General features: G+C 45.1%; 2 protein-coding genes across 3 annotated transcripts; one reads left to right on the top strand and one right to left on the bottom strand.

Annotated features, from left to right (window-relative positions):
- Window positions 1-716: 716 nt before the first annotated feature.
- Window positions 717-7810, bottom strand: rin1a (Ras and Rab interactor 1a). 2 transcript variants are annotated; one of them, XM_023988218.2, is made up of 11 exons: window positions 7544-7810; window positions 7335-7436; window positions 5742-5936; window positions 5398-5512; window positions 5212-5284; window positions 5030-5121; window positions 3666-4730; window positions 3232-3540; window positions 2976-3107; window positions 2714-2880; window positions 717-1133 (listed from the first exon to the last, which is right to left on the bottom strand). In XM_023988218.2, the coding sequence occupies exons 1-11, from the start codon at window positions 7547-7549 to the stop codon at window positions 819-821; spliced, it is 2571 nt and encodes an 856-aa protein (XP_023843986.1). In that variant the 5' UTR covers window positions 7550-7810; the 3' UTR covers window positions 717-818. The 2 variants fall into 2 exon arrangements, with proteins under 2 accessions (XP_023843986.1, XP_023843987.1); XM_023988219.2 differs by lacking the exon at window positions 7335-7436.
- Window positions 7811-8273: 463 nt separating this feature from the next.
- Window positions 8274-14119, top strand: rbm14a (RNA binding motif protein 14a). Its single transcript, XM_023988217.2, has 4 exons — window positions 8274-8375; window positions 9011-9380; window positions 10156-11053; window positions 11138-14119. Exons 2-4 carry the CDS (start codon window positions 9023-9025, stop codon window positions 11421-11423), a joined length of 1542 nt encoding a protein of 513 aa, XP_023843985.1. The 5' UTR covers window positions 8274-8375; window positions 9011-9022; the 3' UTR covers window positions 11424-14119.
- The last annotated feature ends 100 nt before the right edge of the window (window positions 14120-14219 follow it).

The following is a 14219-nucleotide window of genomic DNA, read 5'->3' as shown; positions in this document are numbered from 1 at the left end:
TTTGTTACATTTTAATAAAGTAAATCCACTGAGTAAATCTAACATCCCGATTCTCGAGCTGCAACACAGACATATACAGAGTTTGTGTCAACGGACATGGAGATGAATACARCATTATTRGACGTAGCTATCCCGTGTCTGCCTTTTCTGTTTGTTGACATGCTGAGTTTGCCGACTGTCAGRTTTACTTAAACATGGACAAATCCCTTTTCGACACCGTGTGTTGTGGAAAGGTAAACACGAATTGTTTCAAGTTAACGTTAGCGAACARAAGATGGACATTCAGTGGGCTCTAACGTGCCAGCAGTTCACTCGCATTTGCTAGTGAAAGAAATMAAATGCAAATACGAAWWATAACTGGTCGCATTTGTGCGAGTGTGATATACATTTAATTCTGCGTCCCATTAGTTGTGTTTTCCACGTAACATTACGAGGTTCACGCAACCTGAGACTAACTAATTATGATCCAGGTCACAAAAAGCATTACAAAAGTATAATCACAAATAAATATAAACATATTGGCATTAAATGGAGTCGGGAGTTTAGAAGACTGCGCGATGAAGAATGAATGAGAGTCCGGTATTAGCTATAGAGGCAATGCTTCTAAAATGCCTTCGCACTAGATTTGCGAGATGAATCTCCAATTTGCCGCGCGCGTCTGGTAATCTGAAAAGTTGGACAGGGTTGGCAGGTCTGCAATCTCCATTCAGAAAATGTTCATTTAAATKGTTTAATAATAAAGTACAAAGCAATTCTTTCTTGCAGTTGAGTGGTTTAAGAAAATCGGTCAATAATGTGTGGATACCAAAGTGGACCTCTCAAGGTAATCCCATAAGGTCCACCGCCTCCTCTCTGTTTAGTTTGCGAGTCTTGAGTTGATCCTGGTTGGCTTGCTGGTATATGAGGGGTGTCCCACTGCTGCCTTGGCCCTGTAGGTCCTGGATCTGGGCCTGTGCTGGGAGGGCTTTGATCTCCCCCTCTCTCCGCCAGTACAGTTTGTACAGTTCTGGGTTGTCCACCCCAAATTTAGCAGCACAGAGCTGGGTCAGGGCCCCCCCACTAACTCCTGCTCTCCACTGCAGGGTTTTCATCCAGCTGTTCTCTCCATCTAGAAACAGAACCCTGACACACCTCTGCAACACAGAATGAAAAGAAGGTATGTACCCAGGAGAACAGTATCAAGCATTCCTTACGGTTGCTTTGGGGTACAGAGATATTCTACTGTGGCATATTATTCCACATCTGTTAGTTATGACGAGTGTGTGTTAATTTCTGTTCAGTATTACTGCTAGATGTGGGATTCTTTACAGTGGGGGTCGGCAACAGGCAGAAATTAGCCTGCAAGGGGGGAAAGGGGATATTTCAGTTTTGTTTTAAAAAAGGACAGTCAAGTCAAAAGGAATTAAGCTAAAAATGAGTTTGTATTTGAAAATATCCWAAATGAATCTCTTTTTGGGCTTAGTTGTGGTCAATTTGCAGTGTACAAATTACAACTGTTCCYCTGACAAAAATCATCCCMTGGCTGAATCTACACTGAAAAAAATATAAACGCACCATGTAAAGTGTTGGTTTCATGAGCTGAAATAAAAGATCCCAGAAATGTTCCATACGCARAAAAAGCTTATTTCTCTAAAATATTGTGCACAAATTTGTTTACATKCCTTTTAGTGAGCATTTCTCCTTTGCCAAGATAATGCATCTACCTGACAGGTGTGGAATATCAAGAAGCTGATTAAACAGAATGATCATTACACAGGTGCACCTTGGGTTGGGACAATAAAAGGCCACTCTAAAATGTGCAATTTTGTCACCAGGGATGAGTCAAGTTTTGAGGGAGCGTGCAATTGGAATGCTGACTGCAGGAATGTCCCATAAACTGCCTCCAACATTTTTTRCGAAAATATTGCAGTACGAAGACCCAACCTCACAACTGCAGACCATGTGTATAGCATCGTGTGGGCGAGCGGTTTGCTGATGTCAACGTTGTGAACAGAATGCCCCATGGTGGTGGTGGGGTTATGGTATGGGCATGCATAAACTACGGACAATGAACATAATTGCATTTTATCMATGGAAATTTGAATGCACAGAGATACCGTGACGAGAGCCTAAGGCCCAGTGTTATGCCATTCATCTGCTGTTATCACCTCATGTTTCAGCACGGCCCCATGTCGCAATGATCTGTACACAGTTCCTGCAAGCTGAAAATGTCCCAGTTCTTCCATGGCCTGCATACTTACCAGACATGTTACCCATTGAGCATGTTTGGGATGCTCTGGATCAACGGTACGACAGCGTGTTCCAGTTCCTGCCAATATCCAGCAACTTTGCACAGCCATTGAAGAGGAGTGGGACAAAATTCCACAGGCCACAATCAACAGCCTGATCAACTCTATGCAAAGGAGATGTGTTGCGTTGCGCTGCATGAGGCAAATGGTGGTCACACCAGATACTGACTGGTTTTCTGATCCATGCCTCTACCTTTTTTTTAAGGTATCTGTGACCAACAGATGCATATCTGTATTCCCAGTCATGTGAAATCCATAGATTAGGGCCTAATAAATGTATTTAAATTGACTGATTTCTTTTATATGAACTGTAACTCAGTAAAATCTTTGAATTTGTTGCATGTTGCGCTTATATTTTTGTTCAGTATAGTTGCCTACCCCGCTATACAGTATTGGTGCTAATAAATCAATGAATTGAGCCGTACCAGTTGCTGTCGTAAGTTTTTCTGGCTTTGCGCCTGGAGGCTCCGGCGCCGGCTCCAGTCTTTCAAAGAGTCTCTGGCCTCGCGGGTCAGCCCACTGGAGGGTACTACTTCAGGCTTGCTCTGGATCAGGCACAGGCTGGCATACACACTGGTCAGGTAGTACCCACCTGGTACAAGCATTACAAAATGGCTATTTGGCATCACATACTATTCAAATTATTTTCACATTTAAAGTATAAATACTTCATATTTAAAGCCTTACCCTCCCCTTTGAGCCATGATGACTCCAGCAGTTCCATCATGTACTCCACCTCCACAGACAGCTCAGGCATGTTACACTGTACGAGGACATAGGACAAGGCTGGCAGGAAGTCATCTGCACCGAACTCCTGGCCTGCTCATGGAGACAAGACAAAGCAACAATGTTGACAAGACAAGACCAACGATGGTAGGGATAGCAGCTGTTGGTTCTGTAATGTTTATTTCTCTATCACATTCACTCAAAGAAAAGCCCTCACCTGAATTGTCCTTCATGGCTTTATAGATGAGCTTGCAGACCTGCAGGAGCAGCACAACCTTGTCAATGGGAGAGTAYGCCCGCCTCATGAGAGCTAACTTCTGCCGCACCTTCTCCACATTGGCAGCATCCGGCACTCCCACCCGCACTCCAAAACACTCCAACGGGGTCTTTCCCCTAGCCTTAGCCAGGCTCTCTGCCATGCTTTGGGTGGAGCGGTCTCGCTCATGCAAAGTTTGCAGTGTCCCATCTATCTGTCCTTTCAAAGGTTTCAGCACACAGCGGAACATGGCTTTCTCCAGCACCAGGTCTGCACACAAACAAGCACATTCATAAAATGTCACGTCATCATCACTAGGGAAACATGCTAGTACTGGTTGTATTTAAAGTGACTGAGCATATTTTGACAGTTTACTTGACTAATGTCTGCTGTACCTTTCTCATCATCATGCACCATGGTCTCAATGGGGGGCTGTAGGTCTCCACAGTCCAGCAGGAAGGTCTTGGCCTGGGAGAGGAAGAGACGGATGCCCTGCAGTAGCTCTATGCCAGATCTCTGGCACTGAGGCTTGATCACCTCGCGCTGCTGCCTGAGGAAGTCCTGCACCAGGAGACCAAACGCAGTCCTCTTGTCACGGGACAGGTCCTCCACCAGCCTCGTCACGCACTTCTCAGGCACAAAGAAGGACACAAAGGCTGCACTAAGCTTGCGCATGGCTGAGACGGGCTGACGAGCGGGAGAGGTGCATGGGGGTGAGGGGTTACTTGTTCCCCTGGTGAGGGGAGGTCGCTCTGAGTTCTCCTCTGCCTCCTCCAAGCTGCTGAGGGAACTGCTGCTGTCCAGCTCACTCAYGGAGGGAGCATATCTCTGCTCCAGCAAGAGATCCACCTCCTCACTCACCTCCTCCCCCTCACCTCCTTTCTCCTGGCCCAGTCCCTGCAAGAGACCTATAGGAACATGGTAGTCATCCTCCTCTGCAGTGGGAGACAGTGTGGGTGTGACCCTGGTCTTTTTRGGAAGAACTGGAAGAACCAAGCATGGCTGCAAGTAGTCTGAGTCCTCCTGGACGGGTGCTGTCCCTCCCRCACCCTCCACTCTGGCCTCCACWMCTCTACTGGCCTGATGGACCTTCTTGCTCTTTTTCTTGGCCAGCAGAGGTGGGGGAGGGGGAGGAGCAAATGGTGGGGACAAGGGGCTAGAGTTCTCAGTGGAGACACGCACCTTGAGGCTGCGTTTAAACTGGTGGCGGCGTCTGTGCAGTGCAGTCTGGAACTGCAGGAAGAGTGGGTTGATGAAACAGAGAGCCCCTTGGCCTGCTGCCCCACAGTTCAGCTCCCGGGGGCTGCGTGTTTGGATGGAGCAGAACTCTTGAAACAGGGTGGGGCTCTCCTCGGGTGTGGCACAATCCTCAGGGGTGGGGCTAGGGGGCAGCGGTGCCTCCTCCACTCGTGGGGGCCCATTGCGTGGACCTCTGAAGTTCAGCTGGGAGCTCCAGAACTCTGAATGAAAAAGATGCAAAACTATGTCAGCATTATTCTTCAAGGTTATCCTTGATCAATCAATCGAATGTCCTTTTTCCATCAGCAGTTGTCACAGATAGATACCCAGCCTAAAACCCCAAAGAGCAAGGAACGCAGAGGCAGAAGCACAGTGGTTATGAAAAACTCCATAGAAGGCAGAAACTGAGGAAGAAACCTAGAGATGAGTTGTTGAGAAGTTGTGTACAGCACACAATGGCAGCTAGCATTTCAACAATGGCCAAGACCTTGGTGGATCATCAGACCTCTGTGGTACCTACCCACTCCCATGTGGGAGATGGACTCCAGCTGTTTGTGGGATGAAGCCTTGACTATGGCCTCAGGGAGCTCCAGGGGGAAGGGCKACACATCCCTGAAATAGACAGCACATACAATAGGTTTTATAGACATGTCTGATTGGTCTAAAGGTCCTGAACCTATTCTACTGTGATGTAGAACATACCGGCTAACACAGTAGAAGGCGATGAGCCGGCAGAGGTCAGGGAAACTGATAGCAGCTCTCTCCAAGGAGAAAGCTGTGAATGGAAGGGAGATGGGGAAGCAAGGATAAGATCATTAGTAAGACCCTCATTGTTCACTGCAACGGGCTGTAGATGGAACATCTCTGGCTTTCTCTTTCAACACTCACTGGAGTCCAATTCCTGGATGACAAATTGTTTGAAAAAGGAGGGGAGGCAGTCATCTGCAAGCCTGACACACAGCACTTTCTTCTGRGAGGTGTTGGACTTGCGCACTAGAAAGGTCTGCAGAGACAGATATATGCAAACTTAGGTTGTGGTTTGTGTGCYGTGTGCGTCTCACCCACAGGAGGTTGGTGGCACCTTAATTGGGTAGGAAATGCTCGTGGTAATGGCTGGAGTGGAATAGATGGAATGGTATCAAATACATCAAACAAAATTATGCCATTCCATTTGCTCCATTCCAGCCATTACTATGAGCCATCCTCCCCTCAGCAGCCTCCACTGGTCTCACCCCAGGCGGCTCCCTCTGTAGGATGTGCAGAGCGGTAGCAGAGTTGATGGACAGCTGCAGCCAGACGGGGWGTGTGAGAAGCAGACGGTCCAGCACACTGATGCTCTTCAGGGAGCTACGCTGAAGACAAGCCCGCCTCTCTCCTATCGGCTTCCCTACCGGCTCAGGGAAATCATACACCGGGTCCTCCTGCATCTGGGGAACAGASACATACAGTATATAGCACGGGTACTATATGGTATCTGTACACCATGTGGTTATGCTTTATGTTGCCACAATGATGCTTCCCATTGAAGGTAAAACACCAGCAAGAGAATACACGTTKTTTGAGGTTCTGCTCTTCCTCAGACTAATGCTTCATAATCAGTACCCTTCCTGTTCCGTTCTGGTAACACCAGCATGCATCATGTCATGTGTTCTGTGTTCCGTGCTGACCACTACTTCTGTCCTTCTGGGAAACTCCCAAACCGTATTCCTTCCTCTCACTGAGTAATCTGGAGGGTGTATGTCATCAACTGAGTACGACTCACCACACGTGAGGGTGTTTAGTGTGTGTGGCTCTAGTGTGTGCACATATCCTAAGGATCCTACCCTCAACAGTGAACTTGCTGGGAKTGAAGTATAATTTTGTCTTAGCTTTTTAAACCCTTTGAATATGAGAAGGTGTGGCTATATTTTGACAGAGGTAGTTATGTGCACAGGCTGTTATCACCTCCAACTTCCTTCCAGGGATTGGCTGCTGCTGTATATATGCCCCTGAGCCTAAAACACCATTCTAGAGAAGAGGTGGATGTAGGGCTGGCTGCCCAAGTCTCCATAGAAGCCTGGCAAGTTTAGACTTGGTGAGACTTGGTGAAAACACTCTCCAAACCTACAGAGAAGTGTGTGAAAATGCTAATCTAACCCAGCAAACAATTGAGAGGTACAGGTCTAAAATTTAAACCAGTAGCTTAAATGTGTATTCATATGTTTAATGCAGAATGAATAGCCTATTCCGAAGCCTGCTATTGAACCTCATAAGACTGACCCAATGAGACTATTGTATAACTGACAAAAAAACAACTGTGACCTGCCAGGATCTGAATATACAGTATCACTAGAATAACATGAAGGTGTAATGACCTGCCAGGACCTGAATATACAGTATCACTAGAATAACATGATGGGTAAGTGACCTAGCCGACCTGAATATACGGATCACTATAATAACATGAAGGTGTAATGACCTGCCAGGACCTGAATATACAGTATCAAATCAAAATCAAATTTTATTAGTCACATACACGTGTTTAGTAAATTATGTTATTGAGGGTGTAGCGAAATGCTTGTGAAATGCTAGAATAACATGAAGGTGTAGTGCCAAACAAGTAGTTTAAAATGAGTTCATTAATGGCGTTATACAGCTCTTATGTTGTGGAACCAGTGGTGATTTTTTTTCTCCATAAATAACAGTTTACTATATTGTAATYACTGACCATGATATCAAAGGGTACTTCATTCAGTAAATTGAACAAATGTATTTTGTATTTTATTTGAATTAATAATAACATTACAGCACCCTATTTGTGGATATGGTATGGACTTCCAACATACTTGTTTCCACGTCTTATCTACCGACACGTTTTGCCTTGCGTGCTGCTCGGTCTGTACCACTCTGTGCGCGGCACTTCCTTGATCTGCGGTCTTCTTGCATACCTTCAGTTAATGAGTGTCAGGTCTCGTGATTTCACTAATCATACAAATATTCACAACTGTTTCTTGTTTTTACACTTTCAAATAAATGGCAACATGACATAATTTACCTTCATCTCCCGATCCCCTGTCGTCCAGAGATTATTCTGAATAGCCTACTGTAAATCCCACCTGATCCCTGAATTTCCAAATGCCATTGAAACTTCAAAAGTATAGAGAATGTAATAGTCCTAGATCTCTGGATATGCCATGATGTCTGTCTGGGACTCTCCAGTCTCTGTGAAGCTGTAGTTCAGAAGGTCCTGGCACTCCTCTGCTGTCTTCCTTATATTTTCCATTCACACTTGGGAGAGAAACAAACCTGAACCAAGGTTAAATACGCGTGCGCCCGTCACCACGTTGCGGAAATTCAATTGATACAGTCTTTTGAATGGGAAATTCGCCTCTAAAAAACAATTACAATCTATCTGTACTTTGTGGAGGGCTAGACAATTAATCTGCATCAATTATTTTTAAACGTCCGAGTGTTCACCACCATTGCAACCAAATTAGGTTGCAATTATTAACATATTATACAGACATACACAGCCTATTTATTGAAATGTAAATGTCTGTTTAATTTGATACTTTAGAGACAAGAATTGACATCATTTACCAGGCAAATGCAACAACAAGAAGTAATGGTTGAAAGCATAACATTAGGAATTCGAATACAAGGATCACTATGGTTGTAACACTCAGTGGTAGCCTTGTACACGTCACTCAAACAACATGGTCATTTACATTGTAGAAAAAGATTGTAGCCGACATCGTGTAATACGCCTACCATGAACGTTTACGTGTAACCAGACTTCTGCTCTAGTGATTTGTTGAAAATATCATACGTCACTCTCTCAAAGATCGGAACCGGAGGTGGTCATTGGAAATATTGCACCGCGTTAGGTAAGATGGATGCACAGTGTGCTTATTTTTTGTCTGTGTAAACTTTAGTAATTTTTGTTTAACTCGGCAACTTTTATGAATGCACAATGTGATATAAAAATGTGCATAATGCTCTAAATAGTTGCAAATAGATGTAATTAGTTAAACTGCTTCTGAACAATATTTTTCAACACCGCAAAATGGCTAGTTTAGCTAGCCAGTAAGCTAACTCTAATCCGCGCCGAATTTATCATTTAGCTAGCCAGCTAGCGAGCCAGGATAAATCTGATCACACCTCGACCAACTAATGTTTGTATAGTACAGCAATTTCATGTAACTATATGAGCATCTCGTGTTTCCCGATCGGGTGTTGCCAAGCATCACCGAATTGATGCCACCTCGACTCGAGAAGGGAGGGGGAAGCTAACGTTAGCTTGCTAGCTAGGTTTTCTAATGTTGATCATGGACTAGTTTTAGCTTTATGCGTTAAACTATTGTTAGTTACATGTCACGTTTTATTAAACTACTATATTCATGATTTGCCTATAGTGGTTGCATGCAGTTTTTTCTTAGACGTCCCTTTACAATTATGTCATCGGCTAAAATATAAACTTAAATTAGCTAGCTAGGTCACTGACACCCTGCTCCTTCCCCAGGTGTACCCAACCATGGAGTCAACGGATAAGAACGAAGCTATAAAGCTCTTTGTGGGGAACCTGGCTTTGGACACCTCTCAGGAGGACCTGACACAGCTCTTTGGGCCATATGGACAGGTGGTCACCTGCAGTGTACTCAGGCAGTTTGCCTTCATCCATCTCCAGGGAGATGGTGCTGCTGATCTAGCCATAAGGGAACTGAATGGACGGGAGTTCCGTGGCCGCAACCTGGTGGTTGAAGAGTCCCGCGGAAGGCCCATGCATTCCACCAAGGTGTTTGTGGGGAACCTCAGTGCCATGTGTTCTGCTGAGGACCTGCAAGAGCTCTTTCAGACCTTTGGGAAAGTTCTGGAGTGTGATAAGGTCAAAGGTGAGTCTCTACCCCCCCCATCCACTTGTCAAAAGATCTTAAAGCAAATACTGGTATTAAAATTATACTGGTAGGGGTGTTTTCATCAAATTGGTCTTTTGAGGATACAAAGCTGTGTGTAATGACATCATGRATATAAACACTTTGTTCTGTATCTTATCTCTGTCAATGGTTTTGGCACAAACTCTTGGGATAAACAGTACATTTGTCCATGGTGGTCGTGGAACGTGCACTCTAGCCTATAGCTGGCAGATACAACACACAGGGTACATGAGATTATGGCTAAGAGGAAGATCATTTTTATTGGTCAATTAAATGTAATCGACAGCCAAGCACTGATCACTTTGTCACCAGCATCTACATTTAGACCTTTTGAAATGTATTGGAAATAAGCATCAAGCTCATCAGCTTCATCATAACTTATTTTATCTGTTACTAAACTGCATTTTTTTCACCTCGTAGTAGGAGGACCGCACAACATAGCATAKGTGCAAGTTTACTTCCATATGATGGTTATTCTAGCAACAACTATGCAAAAAAAGCATATCCACCACAGTTTATCGCATTATATTTCACCATAAAATTGTTTTTATACAATCCTGTCGAACGTGTTTTGTCAACATTTAGGAAAGTTAAGACAATTTTGCCATTTCCATCAGGCCTATGGTGAGTTTTATCAAACCTGTACTTTACTCATCAGAATGGTTGCATGGTAAACATGGTTAGTGGTTACTTTCATTAGCTGACTGTCTTGTCATCCTGTGCTTGGTTACAGCGAGGCTCTCCTCCTCTGCGGGCTATGCCTTTGTACACATGGAGCGGAAGGAGGATGCAGTGCAGGCTATTGAGGCTCTCCATGGGACCACCTTCAAAGGCCGACCGCTCTCTGTGGAGCTCTCCAATGTGCAGCCCAGTAATCCCACCACGACTACAGCAAAGGCCCCCGTCATGAGTCACTATGCCACTGAAAACCCCTCCATCAACCCTCATATGGAGCACCACCAGAGTCAGGCTGCTGTACTGGCTGCTGCCGTTGCTGCAGCAGCAGGTCTGCCTCTTCAGGTGCAGCAGAGCTTGCACAACTCTGTCTACAACACAACAAGCTTTGATCCCACGTACGCTGCYCTAAAGGGCATGACGGCAGCCAGCGCCACAGATGGTACTCCAGTGAGCCCTGCGGTCTACGGTGCCCTCGCCAGCCAGGTGTACGGCTCTGTAGCGGATCAGGTATACGACTCTATAGCCAACCAGGCAGCCAGCTATCAGAATTCAGCCACACCGGACACAGAAGGCTACAGTAACCAGTACGACCCCACAGCTGGAGAGGCACCGTCAGCCCAGGCTGCTGTCAACCCGGCCTACGGTGGAGCCTCGGCCCTCTACAACGCCAGCTCAGCCTATGGCTCCATGGGGGGTGCAGAACCCACTGCCCAGGCCATCTTTGAGGCAGCACGGGCCCGCTTCTTCCAGCAGGGCCAGCAGGTTCTAGCTGAGCAGCAGATGGGGACTAAGTCAGGGGACAGGGACCGCAGCCCAGTACGCCGCTCCACCCCACTGCTGCCTGACCCTGTGCCCCAGCCCTTCCCCCAGCCACGCCCCAAACGCCGCGCCCTCCTCCCAACGCCACCCGGCCGACCAGAGGACCCGGCTGCTGATAGAGACCCCATTGCCAGGTACATGATGCACGTTTGGGGCAGTTTTGTTATTTTGAAGCAGATCAAACATGTTCAACAGCCTTTCTCTTTTCTCAACTTCAGATGCTATGCAGAGTACTATCAGCAGGTCCAGCAGTACCAACAGTACCAGCAGTACCAACAACAGTACCAGCAGTACCAATATGGCTACCCTCCTCCAGCCCCGACCCAGATGCCCCCCACAATGCCCAACTACCAGATGCCCATGCAGGCCCCGCCCCCGACGGAGGCCCACAACCTGGAAGCGCCTGCTACCTACGCCCCAGCTAGAGCGTATGAACCGCCTCCATCACACAAGGAGCCCCTCCTCCGCCGCCCTGACTACTCCCACATGCCAGAGCACCGATAACCCTTTACATTGCAGTGTGAATGTGTGTGTGTGTGAATGTGTGGGTTTTGAGTGATGTAGTTGTGGTCCAAATGTGCATCACTGCAAGTTTGCCCATTTATAATTCCCCTGTTTTGCATCTTCTCTTTTCTAAACACAATTCTGACTAGTTGATTTTTCACTTTATAGTATGCCTGGTTTTGCTTTGATAAGAACGCTGCCCCATAATGCAGTAATCTGTATTGTGAAGTCGTTATGGTTTTAAGGAAGTGTATGGTTGTGATCCGTACTGGGGGCTCTGTAATGACAGCTCTTCCTTACACATCCCCGTCCCATAAACTGTCAAATATGCGAGAATATTAATCCATACCAGAGGAGTGCCTTGTTAAAAGCCTAGTTGAAATATATTGTGTAAAATAAATGTGTATTTTTGAGCAATGAAGGAAGCACCCAAATCGATCCATGCATTTTTAAAATCAGAGCCTTGCCTCTGTCCTCAAGGTGACTTTAGCTCATCCAAATTAGCCATTAGTTCACATACACTACATGGCCAAAAGTATYTGGACAGCCCTTCAATTAGTGGAGTCAGTTATTTTAGCCACACCCATTGTGGACAGGTGTATAAAATAGCGCACACAACGGCTCAGTCACYAAGTGGTAGTCCACACAAGCTCACAGAARYGGACCGCCGAGTGCTYAAGCGCGTAAAAATCATCTGTCCTCGGTTGCTACACCCACTACGAGTTCCAAACTGCCTCAGGAAGCAACGTCAGCACAATAACTGTTTCTTCAGGAGCTTCATGAAATGGGTTTCCATGGCCGAGCAGCCGCACGCAAGCATAAGATCACCATGCGCAATTCCAAGCGTTGGATTGAGTGGTGTAAKGCTCACCGCCATTYGACTCTGGAGCAGTGGAAACASGTCTGGAGTMATGWATCAGGCTTCACCATCTGGCAGTCCGACGGACAAATTTGGGTTTGGCCGATGCCAGGAGACGCTACCTACTCAAATGATGGAGGASGAATAATAGTCTGGGGCTGTTTTTCATGGTTCCGGCTAGGTCCRTTAGTTCCAGTGACATCTTAACGCTACAGCATACAATGACATTCTAGATGATTCTGTGGTTCCAACTTTGTGGTAAAAGTTTGGGGAAGGCCTTTTCCTGTTTCAGCATGACAAAGCTCCCTGTGCACAAAGCAACGTTCATACAGTAATGGTTTGTCGAGAACGGTATGGAAGAACTTGGCCCGCACAGAGCCCTGACCTTAACCCATCCCTTTGGGATGTTGGCCTAATCGCCCAAATCAGTGCCTGACCTCACTAATGTCTTGTGGCTGAATAGAAGCAACATCTACTGGAAATCRTTCCCAGAAGAGTGGAGGCTYTTATAGCAGCAAAGGGGGGACCAAGTCCATATTAATACCCATGATTTTGGAATAAGATGTTTGGCGAGCATACCACATACTTTTGGCCATGTAGTGTATATAGTTTWGATCTTAATTTTTCCATTGGCCAGATTTCGTTTTTTAAATTTATATTGCCTTCATCGAAGACCTTGATATGAAAAGTCACTGTTCCAATATGTTCCAGCATATGTAGATCTTTGGTTAATAAAATGGTTATAGGTTTTAGAGCTTGTGTTTAAAAAAAAAAAAAAAAAGAGAAAAAAATGTAAATGGAAAGCAAGGGGCAAAGTATCTTTACATATAGGCTAAATTGGACATGAGGACCAGTGTGACTGTATGTGTGGACACTTGTAAACATTCTAGGGGATCAATTTAAGCATGATGCCTTCACTTTTTATAACAATCACAGGAATACACATTCACATCTCAGTCATCAAACTTTCTCTCCATAATGTCTGGGGCTTTGGGAGCGAGACCCAGGCGCTTTGCTGCAACAACATTACACGTCTCTGCTGGAGTGATAAGCAAAACTCACTTTTCTCTGGCCTCTGGGAATGTAGTCCCTCCCCACGTCTCACATGACCTCCCGTTGGAACTGATCAAATGTATCAGATAGAAATCCAACTAAGCAAACCACTTTAAGATTAGACAGGCTAGCTTTAAACTCYCATTTTCTGGGGAACTCGTTTTTTTATTTGCAGACAGTGATGCATGAATGCTTTCTATTATTATACCATGAATACTAGCCTAGTAACTTAACTGGTTTCACCTCTGGTTTAAATGTAAAATGGAAATGTGGAAAGCCCTGCTGGTGGCAAGTGCATGCAGAGGGCTTCCTTTAAGCATGCCTTTCAGGATCTGATGGTAATCAACTGCCATTTTGGGCCTCACCTTTTCTCAAAAGGACAAAAACTAGTGGGCTTTTCACACACAGTACATTGTGTGGTTTGACCTTGTACAGGACAAACATTTTCCTTTTCTTTGTTTTCTTTTGGTTTAAGTGAACTTCCTGTGKGATCCTGATCATAATATTCTGTGAGAGTATTTACTTCAATTGGACCATCAAATTCATTAATTGTCTTAAATGGAGCCATTAGGCTCTCCAGGTTTGATGGAAACGTATTGGTTTCTATTATTCAGTATGTAACCTATTGAAACCTTAAGCCTCAAGCTTAAGTAATAAAAGTAGGAGTGATTTGGTTTGAGAATAAAACAACATACGGCTGTATTTTTTTATAATTTAAAATAGGAAATGTTTTCCCTATCGGGTTAATTATTAGACATGCGATTAAACATGATATTAAATCGTTTCCATGTTTTTTTTCAAAGGATTTACAAATTATTTCAYCCTTTCACATCTGAAGGGAAACACTTTAAACAAAGATTATCCTATGAGCTATGACAAGATCA

Source organism: Salvelinus sp. IW2-2015, linkage group LG5 (assembly GCF_002910315.2).
Source record: "Salvelinus sp. IW2-2015 linkage group LG5, ASM291031v2, whole genome shotgun sequence".
NCBI classification, from domain to species: Eukaryota; Metazoa; Chordata; class Actinopteri; order Salmoniformes; family Salmonidae; genus Salvelinus; species Salvelinus sp. IW2-2015.
The sequence above is the reverse complement of the archived record's forward strand: the minus strand, read 5'-3'. Positions and strand labels throughout refer to the sequence as shown.